Genomic DNA, 18,266 nt, shown 5'->3' with positions numbered 1-18,266 from the left:
CAGCTGGTTTGCTGGCTCTAAGGAATGATCAGAGTGAACTAATATGTAGACAACATGGATCCTGGTAAGTTTTGACCTACACATGAGCCTAAAAGTCCAGGTAATGTGACTGTACAGACTGCCAGAATGTTACTGTGGAATACTGCAGTTCAGACTCCAGAGCTCTCTTAAAAAGAATAATAAATTAGTTTAAAGAATTCAGAAAAAGACATAAAAGAATGTTTAGACTGGGACAATATCTTACAGTGAGAGACTGAAGACGTGAGTCAGACTGGGACAATGTCTTACAACGAGAGACTAAAGGCATCTGAGTCATTTAGTCTTACATAAGAGATGGTTAAAAAAAAAAATTGATCATAATTTCCCAGCATGAGCACATGAAAGGATTTTGACACTGGATGACCCTTGCACCTACCCAGAAAAATCCTCATGAGATTAAATATTTGGTAGCTGTAACCAAGCAAACCCAGACTTCTAATAAGGTATCCATTGCTATGAGTGAGGAAGCCAACCACTGGAAACCTCAAGTGGGTGATATCAGGGGTTGTGTACTCTTTGTCTCCCATATCAGATCTACTTTTTTTTTTATTTTAATTTTTTTTTTTTTTTTTTTGTCTTAGGTTCACATTGATGCTCAGATAGGAAGATTCAGAAACCTCTGACTGAGATTCTTCAGCTTGGCAGATGTCTCTTCTGCCCTTAAAACCCACTGTCTATAGACAAGATGTCTATAGACCAAGGATGGTAGGAAACATAAGACTATTACGACGATATTTAAAATACACCACTTTGAAATTTCTCAGTAAAATGATGCCTTTTGCAGCATATCAAGGCCTGTAATGGGATAAATCCAACATTTTCACACATGCACCGGAGATCCCCTCTGCTGTCCTGATTTCAAGTTATTTGCAGCACAATGGCTTAATCAGAAAACTGGTGTTACAAAAACAGTTACGCTATTTTAAGCAAATCACTCCCACTTAAATCTATGCATTTCCTGAGACATTCTCTTGTCTCAAGTTTTGAGTCATTGTATCGTTACAAAGCATTGGCAGTAAAAGAACATTCAAAAGCAAATGGTGAAATGATGACAGAAAACATTACAGACAATCCCGTGCAGAATTACAGAAGCTACCCATAGAGGCGCAGCATATGTTTTTGATTTCTATAGAAAGTTCAAACTGGAAGCCGTGATCAGGAAATACTATGGGTTTTTTATTATTATCTGTGGGAAAGTCCCCTTTACTTCTCATTTTCAGATCTGAAATAATTTAAAAAAAAAAAAGCGATGATTTTATAAGCACCTCACAAGTCAGAGCTTATCTCAAAAAAAAAGGCAGGCATCACTTTAGACTGGTCTGCTCCTCTTTGGATGACAAACACTGCGAGCAGAATATCCTGGTGATGCTCTTCAGGAAGTTGCATTGGTTCCTTCACATATTGCTGCTGCTGCCAGAGCAAGGCAGGTGAATCCCGAAAGGTTATATATGCTTTGAGATATTAAAATATCACAAAGATTTGGGGAAAAAAGCATGTGTGCTACATTTATTTAGAGGGAAACAAATAAAAAGCTTGCCCTGCCAAGACAGGTCAACATCTTCTCCTGATATCCACAGAACGACATCTTTTTCCATTCCTCCTTTGGATGTATCCTGGATGGATGGCGGCTTTCCCTCTAGTTGAAGTCATGGACCCAGCACACTTTGCAGAGTACTCCAGGCTCAGGTAGAAGCGTGTTTGCCAGCAGTACATCAATAAGCCCAAATGAATTCTGTGCCTTAATTTACCTTCCCTTTGGGATCCTGTTACTGTATAAGTTTACAAAAGCTCAAAAATGGCACTTGAAGAGGTAGGCGTGCTGTATTCGTTCACCCAAAAACACAAAGCCCATAGACTGAAGAGTTAAACTCTCTACATTGCCATTACCTAACTGTTAATATTTCCTTGTAAATTTTGTGCATTCCAGTCAGCCCAGCTAACCGCACTCACTAGCTAGGAGAAGCAGATTGAACCGATTACGGCACCGCTCCTCTGATGTCGTGTCTTCTGGCATGCTGTCATCCCTCACTCACACTGCCTGGAAAGTCCCATCTCCTTCCCGAGGCTACTGACTGTGTGCTCACTGTATTCTCCACTCCTAAACACAGCCTTAGGAAAATTGAATCTTTCTCACCCCAGATGGGGACTGTGATATTCCTCAAGAATATCTCAGAGACAGTAGATTCCTCAAGAAACAGCTCCCGTGGATTTCCAAGAGGGATTTTCCCTGAGTTACTCTTTTTCTACTCAAACTCTGCTTTAACCACCTCTTTCATTTTGTAGCATGCATTCAGGCAGAAAATATACATTTAATATAGTTGCATTCAGGCAGGTCAGCTAAAAGACAGGTGATATCAAAACATACCGTAGGCATATAACTCCTTTCTCCAACTATGCTTTTGCTGTTGACAACCAAAATTAGAAGTCAACACACAAGCTGAAGGTGGAATTCATTTCACTGGTTCTTGCAATCTAAAACCTGGCACTCATTCTAACAATCATTAATAGCTCTCTGTGTAGAGAAGGTACAGCTAAGTAACTCCAAGAGGGCACTCCCCTCATCCAATCTCAAACATCTGTAAGGTTCTGTGGCCATGGCTGCCTTCCTCTCCACTACCTCTATTTGGATTCTAAATGATAAATTAGATGAACACCTGCAGTGAGGTTGAGTGAAACCTATGAGAAATTATTAGTTTCAGGCTATGAGGCATGACAGTTTGAAAGTGTGTCCCTAAAAGCCTTTATTGTACATCTGCAGACCCTCTGGACTGAAGGTCTTTGTATTGTAAGGCAACTTGGATTACAGGGATCAAAGCCCATCTCACTCTTCTTTCAAATCATCTGATTTCTTTTCAGATCTTTCATAACTGCTCCATTCCAGTCAGTCACTTACTCTTGCCCACTAAGTGGATTACATATACACACATATGTCTAAATGAAATGTTCTAGTGGTTTCAGAGCAGAGATGTTTCTCCTGCTGTTTGAAAACAAAAAACACAAATGCCTTACGACACACGCTTCAAAAATGGCAGACAAAACCAGAACTGCTTGTGTAGTTGGATTGCTATTCAAGCCCCACTGGTGCCTACTGATAAGTGAGTGCACTGCTGGAAGGAAAAGAGAAGCAGAATTCAGTGACAGATTGAGAGGGAATGGCCTCAGGTTGTGCCAGGGGAGGTTCAGGAAGGATATTAGAAAAAGCTTCTTCTCCAAAAGAGCAGTCAGGTGCTGGAACAGGCTGCCCAGGGAAGTGGTGGAGTCACCATCCTGGGAGGTGTTCAAGAAATGTTTAGATGTTATACTAAGAAACGTGGTTTAGTAGGCAGTGTTGGTGGTAGGTGGACAGTTGGACTGGATGATCTTAGAGGTCTTTTCCAACCTTAATGATTCTATGACTCTAAGATAATTCATTTTATCCATTAGCATCTAATCTTCTGTGTGCCCACCATGTTCAGCTTCTGGAGAGAGACCAGAGAGCAGCCCCCTTTTCTGTCAAGATTTGCATGTGTTCATGGTGGTATCTACATTCAAGAGAAACACTTGATTTATGCAACTTGCATCCATCAGTGAAACAACACGTGAGCTGATAAAGTTCAAAACTCACACCAAGGTCTCTGAACAGACTTTTCATAAATCTGATGCTCTCTGACCATGTATTCCAAACCTGCCAGTTTTTTCTGTTTACCTTTGTTTATCTTAAAAGATACAGGTCTCCTTCTATGACCATTACATTTCCTAACTATGAAACTTCTGATCAGCAGAAAAAAAAAAAAAGATTGTAAGTACACAGAAGAGAATCCTCTTCATATCCTAATGTGCAAGAGTCACTTGCCAAAGTTAAGACTACCCAGAATATTTGGTATTTAGCTGCAGGCAGATGAGCATGCTGGGGTCTACATCCTGGCCCTGTACTCATCTGGAGCAGTAAACCAGCAGTACTGCCTTTCTGGCCACACCAGAAGGATTACACCTGCTTGTGCAATCAGGAAGAATGGAGCAGGAGCTGCCCTCCCTGACTTGCATCCCAGTGGATGGATCGAGCTCTCTGCAATTGCCATGCTGGCATCTGTTCCAGGCTTGATGATAGCAGTTAAAACACTCAGCTTCATAACACTCATTTCATTAAAATTAAAAACCATTTTAATTTCTTCACCTGCATCTCCCCAAGTAATATTTCCACATAAGAACACACTCGCAGCAGAGTTTATAAAGAAGAAGAAAATAAATTTTTGAAGCCCATTGGCCTGGCAAGTTGAGAAGTGTAATAGAATATTTAACATACAGGAGATGTACATACTACAGGGACCATGACCGTGTAAATATGTAAAGACAGATAGATAACTTTAAAGGAAAAACATTCTCTGTCAGCCTTACAAAAGGAAAGAAGTATAGCCTTTCTGGAAGTCTACATCCAAACATAAAAATAAATTGAAATACAGACTGATCCCCTAAACGTCCATACTCTAGACTTTACATTAATCTCCCAAATGGCGCTTGACAATCTGTCAAATCTCTCTGTTTGGTGTTTTGTAGCTGAAGGACCGGGTCTAGATACTTTTTATCACTGTCATTCCAACAACTAACCACATAAACTAGAGGTTTAAGTCCCAAGATGACAAGTGGGGCTTTTCATCCCCTACAGTAATTCTATCCTCTAAGTATCTTAAAGTTGTATTTCAAAATTGTATTGCAGTGCTGACATAGGAAGATGATTAACTCCTGCCCTCTGGTATTTGTAGGATGGGCTCCATGTAGAATTTCCCCATTCATATTTCTCCTAAATTGTGTATCCATATGCATTTGTGCCCAAATGCTTAGCAATTTGCAGCCACATTCACCTCTGTATTGTATGTAGGGACGTTCTCCATGATAAACCCTCTTAAAGGACAATGGACAAAACCTCAAAAATGCATATCCCAAAATAAAAATAAAGGGTGTTCTTATAAATATGAGCAAAATCAAAGCAAACCAAAGATAACAGAGGCTCTCAACAAGAACACTAGGTACTAAAAAAAGAACTGATAGAAAACTGTGGACTCAAATGTACCACCAAATTCGAAAGAAAACTTTGCCCTTATTTCAGGACAAGCTTTGCATTAAGTTAGTGGGACAAACACCATTCAAATATGTACTGACAGAAATATTGTGAGTAACTCACACAGCAAATTAAACACACTTAAGAAAATGTCTAAGCAGAGTCTTTCATAAGAAATGGTGGAAACAGCATTATAACCATTAAAAATGTTTTCAAGCGTTGGATTTCTCATATTTTAAAATCTGATTCTTTTTTAAGTGATTCAGGTCTGATCACAGGCTTAGATACTTTCCTGTAGATGCTGTCAAGCACCTGTAGAGCTCCATGGCCAACTCTTCTGAAGCTTGATATCTAACTTTTTGGGGTTAGTTTTAAACCACTTGAATAAATTTAAACCACTTGAGTTGCCTTTAGGAACTGCCAGTAGCAGTACCTCTAATTGTTTTCTGACTGACTTCCTGGCATACTACATAGCAGCTTTTATCACTGCATATGAACTAAGACACAAGTTTTCACGTTCTTTCTTGACACCCTTTGCTTTAAAGCAAACAAAAGCCTTCAAATCATATTCAGCTCATTCTTTCACTCTCATTTCTGACTTTTGCTGTAATGGCCAAATCAACTGTCTGTATTCCTGTCCCAACTATGCCATTGCATTTGTACTCAAAAGCTAACTAAAAATTGATGTAACTCTCGTATCACAATGTAAATCCAAACACCAAATAAATAATTAAGCTTCAATACAGTCCCTCCTGAGCTTCACGCAAATGTGGGATTCTCCCATATCTGATTTAATCAATAAGCTCTACTATATTTAACAGATAATCAATCAATGCCCTTCAAAGAAAACCACAGAGAAATGTGCATGAGAACTCAGCACTGAACTACTTAGTGCAAGACCAGCACGTCCCAAACACCTGTGAGCAGTAACAAACACTTTGCATTTACAGGATTTGTGCAACTGAGCCAAAGCCAGTGAGATCCTACCTGGCAGACAGAAGATATTACAGTGGTATCACTCAAGCAGTTCACTAGTCCAAGAACTCAGTTTCAACACTGTCTGCACCAAATCTGTTTGCCTGTAAATCTCAGGTTTCTCACTTAAATTCTTAATTGAGGTGAAAGTGATGTAGAATGCCATATAATCCACTTTTACCTATTGCTCCTTTACAGTCCCTTTGAAATCACAATTAAACCAACTGGTCCCAATTTTCAGTGAATAAATGTATTCTCATCCTCTGGAAGACATCAGACAAATCTAAACTACACCTGAAGACACGGTGTGCACATGCACAATTCATAGGCCAGCAATAGTAGGCGATTTAAGTACCACATGAGAAGTGCAGCAGACAGGCTAAGTTTCTTCCGCACACAAAAGTCTGTTTGTTCACCAATCAGGAAAGCAATTAATTCTATGAATTTCCTCTGTTTTCTTAGTAGCATTTTGGCTTGTTTGACTTGATTTGCTAACTTTGCAGTCAATATGTTGAAACAGATCACTCAACAAAATCTAAATTTCTAATATTTTCATATAGGTTCTGCATGGAAGCTGCGGTCTGTTGTGAACCACATGAAAGCAACAGCATTGAAATCACAGTAAAGTTTGAGATTGCACATCAGTCTCAACTTCTGCCTTCCTGACATTTGTCAATCTGTATCAGATTTAAAATTCAACATACTATGAATTTATATATGTGCAACCTTTTTTTTTCTCAGTATATTCAACAAACATCAGTCTTACTTCTTGAATTCGCCTGGCTTCTGTTGCCTCTCACACAGCCCATTGTAGTCTTTGTATATCTAAAATTCATGAAACTGACTGCTAACAGCTATATTATTTAAGACAAGTTTCAATTTCAGGATTATTATTCTTGTCAATAATGCATGAAGCAGAATATAGCTGATACCTAACATAGCTGGACTGACTCACAATAAGAGAGACACAAGTAGTCTCTTTGTACATTCAACATCTTATTTCATCTGACTAAAAGTGTTTGAGAAACATCTAATGTACCAAAAATGCATATTATTATGTTTTTTAATGGATGAATCTTAAGAAGTGTTACATCCAACCAGAAATACTGAAGAACTGCAGTCTTTCTTCCTCCTTTGGAATAAAGGATCTGAAATGTGATCACTAACACGAATTTGTTCCTACAATGCCTGTAGGAAGAAATGTTGAGTTAATTACTCAATTAGAGCATATTTACTTTGTAATTATAATGTCATGTTCAGTCATATTTAATTGTTTTTTCCAAAATACCCAAAGGCAACCATCCACAACATGGGCTGAAGACCTGAGAATTTTAAGACAAATAACAAAGCCATTAGAGAAGCGTACTTTTAACATACAATAAAGCGTCCATTAAGGTTGGATGGGTCTCAGATAATAACCTCCTTAAAACAATTAATTATAAGATTTATGTATAAGATGCAGACAAAATTCCCACGGGATTAGCCAGATTTTTATTCTCATTTCTGGGCCTAGTTTGAAAGTCATTAAGTCTCCAGTCACCCTTAAGAACGATTTTAATTTAATCTTCTGTCTTTTACCATCAGAACAGATTTTCCCTCCCTCATATCTGTGCTAAGTGTGTTGGTGACCAGTTGAGCAGATGATGAATCCTGAGGATTTTCTTCCCCTCCTTAAAGGTACCAAGATAAATAACCCTTTTTTCCCCTCCCATTCATACAAAGCTTAACTAATATTCTGATAACTCCCCATAACTGTTGAAGGAAACCCAACTTCCTGGCCACTTTTTGTGGATTCTGAATGCTTCAGCTGCTCAGACAGCCCCTGAGATTTAGAACGTAATACTGAGACTAAACACACATATATGGAAAATTGTAGAAGTGACCTACCAAGATCCAGCAAATATATAATCTTTGAATTCCTGTAAAAGCTTCTAACATCCCATAGAACATACATCAACATTTATCTCAATTCTCTTTAGTCAGCAGGGGAAAAGAAGCCTAAACAGGAGTTATAACCCTAATCCTTTTTTACAGTCATCGCTTCCATAGTGATTTTATGTGTTGGTATGTATATCCGTAGAGCAAGTAGTTAGGTTCAGCTGAATGTTTGCAAATTATAGCAGAATTCAACTATTGACCTGGTGCATTAACAAGCCCTGGAACATTAAAGTGAACTATTTATAGATTTCTACTGCCTCATCAGTGTTTGCGCTGGTCACTGTCTCTATCCAGTTCTGAGTGAAAGCTATTCTAGCATAGCACAGGAAAACAACCCATTATAAACTCAGTGATTGAAACTCCAGGCTTGTCTCACCTCACCTGTAAACTCTGATTATATATTATTTCTGGCCCCCAAAAAACCAAAAGCAAAATACCAGCCCACAACCCACTCAGAAACCAGGGTAAGGCACTGAGGCAAGGACCCCTCAAGTCCTCCATCTCAAAGATTCAACAAGTGGTCACAAGGTCTGGTTAAACACAGAAACGTGGTCACAATTTAGCTATTGGCTGGTGCATGTAACTTAGTTCTCAAAATATACAAATTTAAATATAGATTTAAACACATAGACTTCAAAAATCTTTTACCATTAGTGCAGCTTAATACTGAGGTTGGCTGTCTAAAGAGTTCATGGAGATGTCCAGAACTTGGCTGGATGTGGCCCTGAACAACCTCATCAAATTACACCTGTTCTGAGCAGTGTTGATCCATCTGGCCTCTGGAAGTCCCTTTCATCCTTCATCGTGATTTTATTTAACCCCCTACTCCTTAGAAACACAGTTCTTTGCTATGAGATGTGTACCAGTGAGAACAGTGTCTCAAAACGATCTGGGAAAGATGATGGAACAGGTGATGTATACAGAACAGTTTCAAAGCCATTCCCAGCAGCATCTCCTCAATTTAAGATTCTCTTGAGTACAAATGAACCTAATAATTCACCTTCCTATCAGGACAAGTCATGATGTGACAAAATAAAGTCAAAATCTGATTCTACAGAGTCTTCTGTTACCATTTACCCTACATATACTGATATTTTCTCAATGTTTTTTTTTTTTTTCCCCACTGCCAATGGACCATCAAATTCAAGAATCCAAACTGTACAATCTATTAAATTTGTACTTAGGTTTCTGGCAGAAAATCAGCTAGGCCTTCTGTTCCGGAAATCTCTGTACACGGTATAGAGACAACTGTGCTCTTTCAGCTGGAAGAGGCCTACCCCAATCCCTCTCAAGTTCTTAACAAGGTTTACATTACTATCACTGGTTTCTGTCAGCTTCCATGGATGGGGCATAGAATTTCAAGGATTCTTTTGGACAAAGATTTATGTATACCATCGACTACACCATCATTTATTCCAGTAAAGCCTTACAAGATATGTCGTAGTAGGTACTCATACAACCAGAAGTCATCATCATTGTATTTCAGAGTTCCCAGCAAGACCAATTTACCACCTAAAACTGACGCTGACAGCTGCAACATGCCTGCTCTCTGACACAAGCATAGAACGTCCATCACCTATGCCCTCTTCCATTAAAATATATATCTATACATTTAAATTTTCAAATCTCACACATACACAAAAGGAAGGGGGGAATATCCTCAAGAAGCGTAAGCATGAAGTGTTTTGTTGACTCCAATATAGTCAAAATCATCTAAAAGTGGTAAGTGTTCCATTTTTCTGACTTCAATTTGTTAAAGTGACAAGAAAAAGTAATGTTATGTTAGGTAGTAGATGAACTATACCAAAAGGAAAACAACTCAGGGGTAATCAATAAGTCTGAATGCTTAATATTGTCTTCTTCTCTTATAATTAATGATTCTGAAATAACAATAAGCATTTTAATTAATAAACTCTCTCAAATCCATCTTATTCCTACTATCTAACTAAAAAATACAGTCTTTCAGATAAATGAAAACACATTGGGTTGGACTGCAGTCTGAAGAAAAGGGAGACAGCTGAGCCTTTTAACGACATTATGTTTTGTAAAGCATATATCTGCCATTGGTAAAAGCTTTTCTCAGTGTTGATCTGATTTGTTGTTTTCAATAATTTAAGAGAGACTTTTACTGCACATAGTCACATCTGCTAATGTTGGTTGATAGCCAATAAATTTAGAGGAGCCACTTGCATGGAGATCTTGTTTTTGCTATTCCTGAACTTCAAGGTAGTGTGTTCCTTAAATTAATCCCCAGAAAGGGTTAAGTGAGACAGTTCCTAACAAATCAAATGGCAAATTGATGTTCTCAGCTGGCCTGTAGAAGTGACAAGTAGCACACACGCACACCCACAAAAAGTAAAGGCAGAAGCAATTGCCATTCAGATAAATGCTGCTTTAAATATGTATGTAGACTCATTTCCCACAAAACTGAAAGAAAATGAGAAAACCTAAACATAGATGATAATATTGAAGTTATACTGCAAGTTGATCAACTGAAATGTTTTGAGAAAACAAACACACACACACACACACAGAGAGAAAAAAAAAGAATAGATGAGGACAAATAATGCAAATTAAATATCTCGGTAGAATAAATTCATTCCACACAACAAGGGTGCGCCAGGTCTGCTGCAGAGGATTATAAAGATGTAACCCCCAAAACTGATTGCAGAGCAGATAAGCAATCACAGGTAGGGGGGAGGGGGTCATAATGGCGGACAGGTTACTGAGAGCACCGGTGAGGCCTTTTCAAGTAGGTGGTTGTGATGGGAGAAACTCAACCTACGGGAGAACCTGTCCAAGGCAACACTTGCATTGCGACCCGGCCCAACTCAGCCTGTGGGACTAGTGATCGTTTCAAAGAAAATCTATAAAAAGTACAGATTTCAAATGCCAGGCTTTTAGCAGATACTTAAATACTCCTTTAAAGGACAGGAGTGTTGAAATGGATGAAATCACTTAAACGCTTTTCTGAAGGCTCTACCTTAACTTTCTCAGTGTGGTGGACTTTATTATGCAGAATACTTAAGTACTGATCTTTAACATTACTTTATTTTTATACGTGCTGCCATTCCATATCATATTGAACCAGACACTGAGCACACAGAATGTTTTGAGTACTTTGAGGTAGAAGATCATGCTTTATAAATACCAGCAATTATCGTTAAGTCAGTGGGGTTGGAATTTTAGTGCGTCATTTTCAAACAGTGATTCAGATTTTTCCCCCAACCCTAAGATAAGCTGTCTCACACTGATCGCCAGTATGCTTTATGCCCCACATCTACAGCCCACTGTGACAAATCCTTACAGCCGAACAAGACGACAACAGGAACGCTCCGAGCTGAAGATTCCATTTGCTCCTCTGATCCCTTTGCTGCCATGGGAAGAGCATCGTCTCTGCATGTCAAAGCACTGCCCCACGGAAATGAAGGGGATAAAATTGGTGTTCCGAAAGCAGAGCGGATAATCACAGCAAACATCCAGTAAATTCTAGTCCCCTACCTATGAGGGTTTTGCCTTGTGGCACAGCGTGAGTCAGATTTCAGCCCTTAAATTGAAATCAGCAATGAAGTGAAGTGTCCACAATCACTGGTGTATTTATACCTGGGAAGTTAAGGGGAATATCTGTGGATCCGACCCTCAGCTCAGGTCAGAAGATGCATTGGAAATGCATTAGGGAGTACACGTGTGACTCGACCCTCTCCCCATCAACAGGCTCCTGACAAATAAAGGCGATGCTAATTAGCTCCTAATTGAACCAATACGAAAGATACAAGGACTATGAGAAGAGTGTCTTACAGAGAAAGATTTCAAGAACAAAATGTTGCAGGTTAGGAAAGGAGGTTGCCAGAAGACCTAATTACGGCTGACAGATACCTGAGGGGGTTCTTTTTACCATCAGCAGGTAGAAATCTGTCCGAAATACGCAATAAGGACAAAGCCCAAAGGCATTAGCTGACACGGGAGGAAGGGCAGCTCGGAGGCGCTGCCACAAGCGGCTCCACCAGTCGGAGGACCGTCGCTATATGGAACACGCGACCTACCGGGGCTCCTTCGCTCCCAGCGAGCGCGGCTCGGAGAGCTCCGTGCCGCCGTCCCCGGGCGCAGCTCGGGTGCCGCAGCCCCGCGGTGCCCCGCACCCGGCTCGGCGGCCCTGCACCGCCACCTCCTGGGGGCGGCGGGAGCGGCCCCTCCCGGCCCCGCGGCTCCCACCGCAGCTCCCCGGCAGCGGGAGCGGGAGCAAAAGCAGAGGCCGGCGGGCCGCAGCGGGACGCTCCCACCGGGCTCGGGCTGCAGCACCGAGGGCCAGGTTGACTCATCGCTCGCCCTCCCCTGGGAGGGCTGGGAAACATGATGTTGCAAACCGATTTTCCATTTCACGGTACGAGGGCAGATTTTCAAAGCTCCCGTTAAAGATGCCCGTCTAGGGTTACGGCGAGTCCCACATGTGCATTAGACGGGATGGAGGCCGCTTTGAAAGCTCTTTTCTGCCGCTCGTTGGGTGGTTTTTAGGATTTAGGGTTTGTTTTTCACATTTCCCAGAGAAACACGTATTCTGCGGTCATAATGAATAATTGATTGTTATCATAACATAGTCCATTGTGCAGCAAAAATAAGCACTGAGAAGCATCTCAGCGGCGGCAGACAACGCTGCCACGCTGCCTTCTCTTTGTGTAACGTGACGCTGCACTGAAAGCGCTGCACCCTCAGATGTGCGCATCCGAAAAAATGAGAAAATTCTTACTTTGGGATGAACCATTTCCAGGGTACTGAGAGGCACTCAGAAGTGCGGAAGGAATAGATTGCGGACCCGCCCCAATTAGCAGACTGGCGGTCAGTGACGCCTTTTCAGACTCGGTTCCTGCTCTCCACGGCCCTCACCTCCTCACCGAGGGCCTCCAGCGCACCCCATGGATCTGCGTTGGGTAAGGCACCGCTGTCTTGTCTCCCGCACCGCACAGGCACTGAGCACACGCTGTTCCAGCAGACATGTGCAGAAAGCAGCAGCCAGCAGAGGCCTAGCCACGCTGCTCACCGCTCCGAGCAGACATAACAGCGTGGCTCGTGCTGGCAGTACCCGGAGCATCCATCCACCTTGCTGCCAGGAGCATCTCAGCTCAATCCTCCCTCATCTCCGAGCATCACCCCCGTGTCACGGCCCCAGGCTCGCCTTCCACTCCCGTGTTTAATCTCCACCTTGCAAGTGAGAAGCCGTGGTCGCTTTAATTACTCACTGCACATTGGTTTGCTGTGATCTCCTCGCCACCAGCTTCTCCTGACTACCGAGCAGTTTAACCTTTCGAGCACCGCTTGCACGAAACAAAAATAGATTGGAAATAAACGGCAGCCCGAGCACCGTGGGGAGGCAGAACTTTCTTCCACCTGGCCGGTTCTGTTTGCTTAGGAAGTTGCTCTTTCACCTGGCAGTAATGGCAATCCGCATCGAGAGACAGATGCAAAAGTGTTCCTCCAATTATATAATCACTGCAGCTGATAAGGAGGGAGCAGGATTTAGGTTGCCATAGCGTTGGCATATTGCTATGGAGGCTGAGCTCTCCGGCCACGTTATCAGCTCTGGCCCAGGAAGAGCAGCCCTATTATGCCCGCCGGATGCGTGTGCTTGGCAGGAGCACCCGGGATCAGGGGCTGCTTCTTCCCCTCCCACCTCACTGCCACAGAGCAGCTGAGGGGTGCTAGGCCTTGGGTTTTTTCATTTTAACCTCTATCTCTTTGTCAGGAGGGGGGAATACTCCCGATGAAACCCACTGCCACCCACGGCCAAAGGCTGCCCCGGCCCTAACGTACGTGCCCTGGCCTTTTGATGGGCGGGGGTCCTGCTGGGGTGGGGTGCGGGGTGGGAGGGGGAGGTCCCGCTTGGCTCGGGGCCCTGTTGGGAGGGAGACGTGCCGGCACCTCGCTCCGTCTGGCCGAGGGGAGGCAATGGCTCTGCCGCTCCGCAATATCGACGTGCGTGTGCGGGAGGGGAGGGGAGGAGAGGGGAGGGGTGGCCGCATGCAGGTAACGGAGAGCAGGAACTTCGGGGAAAGCGGAGCCGGGTGGGGCGGGGGAGGCTCCTGGAGTTGGGACAAACAAAGTTGCGCCCTGGGGACGGCCGGGAACGGCCGACACCGCCGGGCAGCGCGGCGCCGGTCGGTGCCCACGGTGCGGGCGATGCTCGGAGGGGCCGGGTGGGAAACGGTGCCCGAAGTAAAGCTCAACTTTCATTGCAGTGCGGCGCTCCCCGCCGTCTCCATTCTCCCGGGACGTGCGCGTGTAAATCCATGATTCCCCTTCCCCTCCCCTCGCGCGTGAGAGACGAGAAATAGCGCGGAGAAGGGAAGGGCTCCTCTCCCGGTGCCCGAGGAAGCCGTGCCCGGCCGGGGCGCGGAGGGCCGGGGAGGCATTAAGCGGCGCGGCCACCCGCCTCCCGGCGCGCCGATGTCCCCGTGCCACGGGGCAGCCCCGCGCCTCCGCTTCGCCTCCGGCCGCACCGCACGGCCGCTTCCCCTCCGAGCCCCCCTCCTCGGGAAGAAGGCGACGGCGACTCACGGCAACTTTTCCTCGCCCGCGGCCTCGCGACACACCCAGCCCCGGGGGCGCGGGGGGCTCCCGCAACGCCCCCGCCCGGGGTGTCCGCCTGCCCCGCGGGGACGCGCTGCCGGGGCCGTCCCCTCCGGCCCCCGCGGAGCCGAGGGCGGACAAAGGCTGCGGGAGAGAATGGTCGCCGGCTCCTCCGGGGCGAAGCTCGGGCTTACCTTGATGGTTTTCCTCGGGAATGTACATCCTCTTGTTTTCATTGACCATTTAAAACGAGTCCAGATTAATCCCTCCGCAAATCGGCTCGGTGAAATTCGAGGAAGAGTGGAGCTGCAGAATTTCCCCTTTGATTATTACCTGATTCCCATTATTGCATCAAACACCAAAAACTGATCCTTTCCACTACTGCCTCCTTTAGTGAAATTGCAATGCATCCTCAGTACATCCGGGCCCCTTCCAAGAATTTAGCACAGCACCTCTGGCTGTTAAACCATAAAAAAGAACGAGAAGGGGGGAAACGCGAGAGAGAGGGCGAAAAAAAAAAAAAAAAGGAAAAGGAAGAACGGCGAAAAGCAAAAGCATCCAGGGCAAACCACGGAGGGTTAAACGTCTCTTTAAAATCCACCAACTACAAGAGCAAGAAAAGGAGGAGGAAAAAAGAAAAAAAAAAAAAAAAGATGTTCAAACGCTTCTGCTCCTCCTCTTCAAAGCCATTCGGAGCGCGTTGTGCTGGCAGGGAGCTGTTTCTGCAGAGGAAGAGAGCCCAGTCCCAGCCCCTCACTCCCTCCCCTCCCTCAGCGCTCGCTCCCCGCTGCCGCCTCTCTCCGCCGCCACGGCCGCACTGAACGCTTCCAGATGTTCCAGCTGCGGCGGCGGCGCGCAGCCCCCCGCGCACCGCTCTGCCAGCCGCCGGGCCGGCCGCTCGCTCGCAAAGTTTAACGCGCTCCGTGCCGTCACCGCGCCCGCCGGAGCCTCGGCACAGACATGACGTCAAGGAGAGGCGAGCCGGAGCCGGCCGCCTCGACAAGTGGGGGACAGCGGGGGGACAGCGGGGCCGGGGGGCGGCGCGGCGATGCGCGGCCACGCGGCGCCGCCGCGCTCCGGCCCCGCTCCGACCCGCGGGTTCGGCCTTGCGGTTCCGCACGGAGCGCGGCCGTGAGCGGAATGGCGAGGAGCGGGGCGGGCGGCGGGGGCTGCGGTGGCCCCGAACCGCGGCGGGGGAGGAGGAGGAGGAGGAGGAGGGAGCCGGGCTCGGTCGCGCGGCCGGGAGGATGCACAGATGTTTAAACAGATTAATCGAGCTCGGATTTGCCAAATCCTCGGTGGAAACGCCGAAGCGCTCCGCCGGTATCCCACCGCTCGCCTTAATTATCCCTGTCATTTGGCCCGCTCTAACTGAAGCCTCCGCAGAGAGCAGAAATGACTTCTTTCGAACGAAACGCGAACTGAATGCAGCCCGCGTTCCGCGGAGCTCCCCGAGCTGCCATGTTCAACGGAGTTCAACAATAGAAAACCGCCACAGCCCGAGAAGCCGACCCAGCCCGGCCGAGAGCCGCGTGGGGATGCCCGGCGCACCGCCGGCCCGTGCTGCCCGTGGCCCAGAGCTTCCATCGGACAGCCCGCGTGCGGAGCCTCGACAGCGGTTCTTCCCCTTCCCGGCCAGTGGTTTTCCATTCAAACGAGGAGAAGAGTGTTTCTATTCAAAATGCTTTGTAGTTGCTAATACCTGTACGAATGAATGAATTTAGAAGGAGCTCAGCGCCTTCCCCGCACGTGGATTCCAATGGGATTTATCAGCTATCCGTCTCTTTTTGAAGCCTCTTCCCCGCCACTTTCAGGTAGCTGTCCCTTGGATGAAACTCCAGATACAGTGGAAAGCGGCACCACCTAACAGCTTGAGCCAAAGCATCAACAAAGCACACCCGTTTGGAACTACAAGAGAAACTGGAATAGATGCGAAGCGCTTACCAAAGACTGGATGCAGCCAAAGCACTTGTCCTAAAGAAAGGCCATTGAGGTTTCTAATAACTACCGGTCATCCCCACTGCTGCCTTAGATGCTGTCCAAAAGGTAACTTGGCAAAAAACACGTTGCCATCGGCAGCACGTAGAGGTGCAGCTTTAGTTCTGAGTAAGGAGGAAGAGTCCCTCCGATCAATTAAACTCCTCTGTCCTCTATTTCTGGTTTTTCCTCTAATAATGTCACACGCACTTATTCCATTTCAGTTATGAGATCAAGCGAGATCACATCTAGAGGTTGAACGGTAATATATTAGCTTTCATATTCAATCCTTTCTCTTGTTAAGAAAGAAAAATTCTCCCTCCACCGTTATAAAAGGACAGCAAATCCTTCCCTGCCCAAACGCACTGTGTAAATATACATTTAATTTTTCTCCTCGCTAACAGAAATTCTTGCCATTTTGGATGGCGCTAATTCCATTTTCTCAAGCCATGAGTCAACCAAGAGTTGAATGATTCACCCTGGCATGGACATAATCTCTGGGGAAGTAATTAAGTGCACGCTGATCACTCTTGCACAGAAACCCAACACCGGTGGGGCAGCTGTTAATATATATATATATTTGCCCTTCTTGGGTCACACTCTCAGCTAGCTAAGGGTTTATGTACAGCATTAGTTAAACAGCCAACATCCACATAGCCGTGCTTTATGCCAGCTCACATCCGCACGCAGCCACATACACAAGCTGTCCCTGCCACCTACAGATCCTTCTCTCCAGTCCTTCTCCCTCTCTCTCTGCCAAGCTCCTCCAATGGGACGCAAGTTGGGCCGACTACCAAAAATCAAACGTAGAAAAAAATAGATCAAGAAACAAGAATATTAGCTGGCATTAATTTCTTCGGTATAAATAAAATCGTACTATAGCTCGTGGTTTCTTTATTCAGCATTTCTGATGCAAAGAATTTTCTATACGGAGAAGTGGAAGGGAACTGACGGTAGGAGAAAGCTGGAAAGATCCTGCTAATGAAGGACAATTGGGTGACATAACAGTGTCTGTTGTACCTTCCCCTAAAGCACTGCTATGTCAGAGTACGCTAAAAAGAAGTGCTTTGTAGAAACAGGTCTTCATGTGAGTACTGAAATTCACATTTAACAAGAATTCTCACAGGAGAGAACTCAAGGTGTTACTCTCTGCAGAAAATGGAAATAGTCAATTGGCTTCACGTTTGTTTCTTCCAGTACTTCTCACCTTCATTCCATTTTTTCTTAGAAGCAGTGCAGAAAGGGCTTTATTAGATTCCAGAGCAGCAGCTTGGAGATTTGTGCAAGGACAGCAACAGGCCTTCCCTGCACGGCCTCTGATCATTTACGTTCTGGGCTGGGACTTTCAAGGTAAAGCATACAGCCTAGGCTTTCTACTACCTTGAAGGACCGACGCTCTAAAAAGCCTTAAGGCCTTCTGATGGGGGAGAACATTCAGCCTTCTTCAGAGTGAGATCCCCATCCATGCAGCCCAAAGACGAGTGTACAAGTGAAATCTTAAAAAAACAAAACAAAAAAAAAAAAACCATGAAGTAATAGTTTGTTCAGGACAAAAAGAATTGGGATGATCTTAGTGCTTGCCTGATATGGCAGCCAGCAGATTGAAGGTAAGATGGAGACTGCAAAGATCAGACACAAGCGTATCTCACACCAAGCTCAATTTGTGCTCATTCCCTCCAAGCAGATGACCTACGTTGGACAAATTATCCCGTGTTCAGCCTTAGGCGAGCTCTAAAGAGGA

The 18,266-nt window shown here is 45.0% G+C and overlaps 2 protein-coding genes across 39 annotated transcripts in view; both read right to left on the bottom strand.

The window, feature by feature from the left end:
• Nucleotides 1-18,266, bottom strand: part of CACNA1C (calcium voltage-gated channel subunit alpha1 C) — a 472,560-nt gene that overhangs the window by 418,029 nt on the left and 36,265 nt on the right. The window contains exon 1 of one of the 38 annotated variants that reach the window (XM_040651881.2): nucleotides 14,743-15,156. The exons of the other annotated variants lie outside the window; for them this stretch is intronic. Coding sequence (XP_040507815.1) covers nucleotides 14,743-14,791 — 49 coding nt within the window. The 5' untranslated portion in view covers nucleotides 14,792-15,156. Of the gene's footprint in view, nucleotides 1-14,742; nucleotides 15,157-18,266 lie in introns of those variants that run through there. 38 annotated transcript variants of the gene reach the window in all.
• LOC121109205 (serine/arginine repetitive matrix protein 3-like) lies at nucleotides 15,061-16,176 on the bottom strand. Its single transcript, XM_046945010.1, has one exon. The coding sequence runs from the start codon at nucleotides 15,903-15,905 to the stop codon at nucleotides 15,153-15,155; it is 753 nt and encodes a 250-aa protein (XP_046800966.1). The 5' UTR covers nucleotides 15,906-16,176; the 3' UTR covers nucleotides 15,061-15,152.

This window comes from Gallus gallus, chromosome 1 (genome assembly GCF_016699485.2).
Source record: "Gallus gallus isolate bGalGal1 chromosome 1, bGalGal1.mat.broiler.GRCg7b, whole genome shotgun sequence".
In the NCBI taxonomy this organism is placed as follows: domain Eukaryota; kingdom Metazoa; phylum Chordata; class Aves; order Galliformes; family Phasianidae; genus Gallus; species Gallus gallus.
This window is presented reverse-complemented; position numbering and strand designations above follow the sequence as displayed.